This window comes from Xenopus tropicalis, chromosome 8, assembly GCF_000004195.4.
Source record: "Xenopus tropicalis strain Nigerian chromosome 8, UCB_Xtro_10.0, whole genome shotgun sequence".
Taxonomy (NCBI): Eukaryota; Metazoa; Chordata; class Amphibia; order Anura; family Pipidae; genus Xenopus; species Xenopus tropicalis.
In genome coordinates this window covers 85962426-85968798 of record NC_030684.2, presented here as the reverse complement: position 1 = coordinate 85968798, position 6373 = coordinate 85962426, and the positions used below count along the sequence as shown (strand labels likewise).

Sequence of the window (6373 nt, the reverse complement as noted above, 5' to 3'; positions counted from 1 at the left end):
ACAGGAATGAGCAAAACAACACAGGTTCTCTTTATTCACTGGCTGGAGTATCCTGTCGTATATGTCTTTAAATTCCTTGGCTCATACAACTTAGTACCTTCGTAGTTAAGATGCCTATGTTTCCTTCCGGGATTCCAATATAATTATATATTTTTTTTAAAAAAAGACAGTGCTTCAGTGCTGATGTGTGTTCCATGCAGTTTAAATGCATGAAATATGGCTTTGTAAATTTCATATTAGAGTGGCTATCTGAAAATGTAATTTGCTGTACCAGACTGCAGGGAACAATATCCAGTAGCTTAGTCGGGTTTGCAAACCACTATAGCTGAATTTTGATGCTAGTGCTTTCTGAACTTTGAGGCAGTGGTGTGTCTTTTATATGCACTAGTAGGCTGGATTTTAAAGATCCCCTATTATTTGTACCTTGATGTTACTGCTCCGTGTGCCATAACATAAATGTGAATTAGAATACTTTTTTCTGAAAAAAACCCCAAAGATTAACCATTGTGTTTGGCACATGCAAAGAATACAATGTGAAATGGCATTATACACCACCGGCTAAGTTTAACTGCATCATGCTTTCAGAAGGCCTTATATGGAACCTCTCAAAAAATGGCAGATATGAATACGGTTACTAAAGTCATCAATTTGATGAGAGGTGGAAACTGAGCCCCGACAAGGTAGATTTAGAATTTTCCTTGAAGAATTGAATGCTGCTAATGGTGATTTATGGCTAATGGCAGGAAAGTGTTTGATAAGATTCTTTGCACTTACATTTTTTTGGCTCAAAACTTGACTCATTGTTAGAAAGTCTTAATGATGTTATAAACATAAGAAACAGATAACCTACCAACATAAGCTCCAAGCTCCTGCAGCTTTCCTTTAATGGCTGTCTGTACGATAAAAAAAAATATATAGTTAGAAAAATCAAATGACATGCTGCCTGGGCTAAGCAAGTGCAGTTAGCAAAGTGCAATTTCAAGGGTAATTGCCATGTTTTTTCCTCCACAATGTAGCATTTTTCTCAGAATTCCAGTATCATTATGGTCATTAGGGGGAGTTTTTGACGTGAATCAGAATGTATTGCATTGAGTATTTTTATGCTGAAAGTATTCTTTACTGGAGGAAAAACAATCCTACTAGGTTTAATTAATTTAAATTATTTTTTTAGTAGACTTAGGGGCACATTTACTAATCCACGAACGTCCGAAAAGCGTCCGAATGCGTTTTTTCCTAATGATCGGTATTTTGCGATTTTTTTCGTAAATTGTCGCAACTGTTTCGTAGCCGTTACGACTTTTTCGTAGCGTTACGACTTGGGCGAATTGTTGCGACTTTTTCGTAGCCATTGCGCCGAGTACGAAATTTTCGGATTCATTCAAGCTTCAGTATCGTGACTTTTCTTGGGCCAGGTTGGAGCTGCAGAGTGCCATTGAGTCCTATGGCAGGCTTCCAAAATCATGCAAAGTCTGAAAGTTTTGCCCGCCGTTTACGAGCGCACAATACGAAAAAGTCGCGACAATATACGAGCAAATCTTAACGGCTACGAAAAAGTCGCTACAATTCGCAATGGCTACGAAAAAGTCGTAACAGCGACGAAAAAAATCGCAAAAAATACGAAAAAGTCGCAAAATGTTCATTTCCAATCTGAATTTTTCCCATTCGGATTCGTGGATTAGCAAATGTGCCCCTAAAGGTATGAAGATACAAATTACGGAAATAATGCTTATCTGGAAAGGTCCAGGTCCCCGGCATTCTGGATAACAGGTCCCATATCAGTATATACAATTCAAAGAACAGTTTAAGGCACGTAGATATTGTGATAAGCCCATTTTACTATGCAGGTTCTCTGCAACCCTTCTCCCACTTAAAGCAATAAGAAAACATTTTAAATATCAAGCAAGAGAACTGTATGGAGAGGATTGGCACTGAAAACAAACTTCAGAGTCAAGACCAGAAGACAAATCTGTTCAGCCAAGACACTCGACTGGAAATCCAGTGTGAACCATGGCAAGATATTATACCATACCAGATATTATACCATACCAGATATTATACCATACCAGATTTCATATTCATGATTTTTTACACATGCCAGAAAGGCTTGACTTTGTGGATCGTCCTCTTTTCATTTTCGTTATAACATTATTAATCAAGCGGGACTGTGACTTAACCATGTCTCCTACAATGACATTTGTATATCTTAGGACTGTTTTAAAAGGGGTTGTCTTGGCGTTAGGTTTAACATGAACTCCATTCTCTCATTGTAATGAAATGCTGTAAAGTGTTCTCAATTATGTCTCGTGAAAAGAAAGCATGAGTTTATATTATAAATGGGCTTGTGTATATATTTAAAATACATGTGCGCTGGTAGGGCTGGAGTGCTATTTACAGGCTCTTTTTTCTTTAAAAGTTATAGCCACAGATAAAATACAGGGAGCCTCAGTGGCTAAGTGCTATTAATACAAATGTTCCTTTACTAATTCATTGACCACACAGTACCAACTAAATGTTAAGACAGGTTTTACTTAGTCAAAAGGCTGAAAAGGATGATTGTCCTTTTATAACCTCAACTACTAAGTATGTAAAAAATTGTGAAGTATGGAGAAAAAGTTTACACACAGATATAATGCAGTATTTACAAGTTCCCACTCTCAGAACAGGCAATGTAACTGGCCATGAATACACTATGAATTTGAAGCACAACCAACTTCCAAAAAGAAGTTTGCTAACATAAACTGAACACTGAGGTAAACTATAACACCCCCGCCCCCACCCGTCTAGATCTGTGTCTGGCACACTAAGCTATGTGGGGAATAGGAAGAAATGGATTCCTTTGAATAATCTCCCAGTATCAGCAGAATGCCAGCGATTTATATAGAATTTCCCAGTTGTAGCTTCCAAACCATAAAGAAATGAGAGGAATGGCCGAGCATGGGTAGAACTAAAGGCTAAAGAACTCGGCGGCGCGGAGCTGCCAATTTCTCTTAAGGTGACCCACCCGGGGAGTTCTCCTTGCCCGTAAAGCATACAACCTACATAACCCGCCACCAGTTAACACACCCGAATTTTGCGGCTGATCTCCGTTCCAATTTCCATGGTTACTAATATTAGTCTCGAATTGCCGGTCGTCTAGTGAAACAGGCCTCACAAAACCAGCGAGTGGGCACCGTAAAAAAAAGCTGAACGTTAATTGTGAAGGTAGTGATCTGGTTACAGCACCCTCAAGTGGTGGGAGACCCGATTGCAACTTTCTATCTTTAAAGGAGGAGGCAAGAATCTCTGTGTATGTATGTATGTATACATTATTATTATTATTAACATTTATTTATAATGCACCAACATATTCCGCAGCGCTGTACAATAAGTGGGTTTCATACACTGGACATACAGAGTAACATATAAAGCAATCATTAACCAATACAAGAGGTGAAGAGAGCCCTGCCCAAAAGAGCTTACAATCTACAAGGAGAAAGGGGGGGAATGGGCATGACCAGAGTTGTGAGAGGTGTGGCACAGGGTATTGCTTTTAGCAGCACACTTAGGTTATGTTAAACTAGATTAGGGTAAGCTTCTCTAAATAAATGCGTTTTAGAGATCTCTTGAAGCCAGAGAGATTGGGAGAAAGGCTCACAGTTTGTGGGAGCAAATTCCAGAGAAGGGGGGCAGCCCTTGCAAAGTCTTGAATGCGAACGTGTGAGGAGGATATGAGAGGGGAGTTGAGGAGCAGGTCAGTAGAGGAGTGTAACAAGTGGGTTGGATGGTACCTAGAGATGAGTTCAGAGATGTAGGGTGGGGCAGAGTTATGAACTGCTTTGTATGTAAGAGTCATTAGTTTGAATTTTATCCTGGATGGTAGGGGAAGCCAGTGCAGGGATTGGCAGAGTGGCATGGCAGAGGATGAAAGGTTGGAGAGGTGTGTAAGTCTGTGTAAGGGCCTTACCGGCTTGGCGGGGACGCCCGCCGCGCCGCCATCGGCGGGGACGCCCGCCGCGCCGTCCATCCAATGCGCCGGTTACCTCTTAGTGCGCGCGCGCGCGCACTTCCGCATTTCATAGGCGCATGCGCGCTGACGTCATGACGTCAGCGCGCAAAGGCGCGAAATTCAAACTATTTAAAGGGCCTTTTGCATTAGACTCATTGCCCGTGATAGGTTTTACTCCTGGTGCCTGTATTGTGCTTTATACTTCTTGTTGTTCCTGTTTTGACCCTGCCTGGCTTTGACTATTCTGATTTCTGTATCCTGATCCGTGCCTGTCCCTGACTACTGTTTCCGCCTCATCCTACTGATTGTTACCCGGTTTGACCTATTGCCTGCCTGACGATCCTAGTTATCTGCCCGCCTCGACCCAGCCTGTTTGACCACGTATTTGCCTACTCCTATTTGTACCGTGACCATTGGCCTTAAGACTTATATACAGTCGTGCCCCATTGCTAGCCAGAACTCCTGCTCAGCACCTCTCGTATAAGTCCAGGTGGCATCCGAGTAGCTGAGGGCTCCTCCCGAAGCCAAAGGCGGTCACGCTACTGGTGAAGCACGAGCCGAGACCAGGGTGCTTGGCACTTGTTCTGGTATTGGGTGCCGACCGTGACAGTCTGGCAGCAGTATTCATTATGGACTGGAGTGGGGACTTGGAGGGGAAGGCCAATTAATAGGGAGTTACAGTAGTCCAGGCGAGATATTATAAGAGAGGGAATAAGAATTTTGTCAGCATCTTGGGTGATAAATGATCGTATTTTGGAAATATTTCTTATGTGAAAGTGACATGATTTGATAAGTGACTGGATATGAGGAGTGAAGGACAGGGCAGAATCAAGGATAACCCCAAGGCACCGGGCCTGGGAAGATGGGGTGATGGGTGACTAGATTGTAGGGGATCCAGGAGGTTATTGTCAGAGAGGAATAGCGTCAGTCGGTTGTAAACTAGTTTGGAGATGAATAGGAGCAGAGAGATAGGTCAGAGGTTACTAGGATTGGAGGGATCAAGGGACGTTTTTTTCAGAATAGGGGTTACAAGTGCATGTTTCAGTTGGGAGGGAAAGATTCCAGTAGATAGCGAGAGATTGAATAGATGAGTTAAGGTTTTGATAAGTCAGGGGTTGGCATTGCATAGAAGTTTGGTAGGAATGGGATCAAGTGGGCAGGTAGTAAGGTGAGAGGAAGCCAAAAGTTTTGAGACTTCCTCTTCAGTCACTGGGGAGAAGGAGCCAAGTAGAGACTGGGTAGCATGTAGGGAGGGAGGTGAATGGTTATGGGGATTAACGCACAACAGCTTACTGGTATAGGACCTGTTATCCAGAATGCTCGGACCTGGGGCTTTCCAGATAAGGGATCTTTCTGTAATTTGGATCTACATACCTTAAGTCCACTAAAAAATCATTTAAACATCATTTAAACCCAATAGGATTGTTTTGCCTCCAATAAGGATTGATTTTATCTTAGTTGGGATGAAGTACAAGGTACTGTTTTATTATTACAGAGAAAAAGGAAATAATTTAAAAAAATTAGAATTATTTGCTTATAATGGAGTCTAGGGGAGATGGCCTTTCTGTAATTTGGAACTTTCTGGATAACGGGTTTCCGGATAAAAGATCCTATACCTGTATATAATACAGTATTTAAAAACACAAGCAAGATAGTTATGTGATGAAAGTATATATATATATATATATATAGATAAATTGTCTTATAATAATACCAATTCTAGTTTTACAGAAGCAATAGCATAAGCAGATTTTAAAAAAAAACATGTATTGCCCAGTTTTATAACTGGAAGATCATTGTCGGAGTGGCCCACAGGGATACCAGGAAAACTCCCGGTGGGCCCAGGTGTCAGTGGGCCCTCCTGCCTCTTACCATTTGGCCTAATTTATGGTCATTCCCCATCTCTCTATGGCAGGGGGCTCAAACTCAATTTACCTGGGGGCCGCAGGAGTCAAAGGGGCTGATTTACTAACCCACGAATCCGACCCGAATTGGAAAAGTTCCGACTTGAAAACGAACATTTTGCGACTTTTTCGTATGTTTTGCGATTTTTTCGGATTCTGTACGAATTTTTCGTTACCAATACGATTTTTGCGTAAAAACGCAAGTTTTTCGTATCCATTACGAAAGTTGCGTAAAAAAGTTGCACATTTTGCGTAGCGTTAAAACTTACGCGAAAAGTTGCGCATTTTTCGTAGCGTTAAAACTTAACGCTACGAAAAATGCGCAACTTTTCGCGTAAGTTTTAACGCTACGCAAAATGCGCAACTTTTTACGCAACTTTCGTAATGGATAGGAAAACTCGCGTTTTTACGCAAAAATCGTATTGGTAACGAAAAATTCGTAAAGAATCCGAAAAAATCGCAAAACATACGAAAAAATCACAAA

The 6373-nt window shown here is 41.4% G+C and overlaps 1 protein-coding gene across 6 annotated transcripts in view; it reads right to left on the bottom strand.

The window, feature by feature from the left end:
* zc3h14 (zinc finger CCCH-type containing 14) overlaps window positions 1-3191 on the bottom strand; it is a 17280-nt gene extending 14089 nt beyond the window's left edge. For 3 of the 6 annotated variants that reach the window (XM_004917060.4, XM_004917061.4, XM_012969289.3), the window contains exons 1-2: window positions 3064-3190; window positions 851-893 (exon numbers count right to left, since the gene is read on the bottom strand). In XM_004917060.4, the coding sequence (XP_004917117.2) occupies window positions 851-893; window positions 3064-3099 (79 nt within the window). In that variant the 5' untranslated portion in view covers window positions 3100-3190. Of the gene's footprint in view, window positions 1-850; window positions 894-3001; window positions 3035-3063 lie in introns of those variants that run through there. The other 3 variants (XM_018096834.2, XM_002933220.5, XM_031890801.1) reach the window with 2 other exon arrangements.
* Between the last annotated feature and the right edge of the window lie 3182 nt (window positions 3192-6373).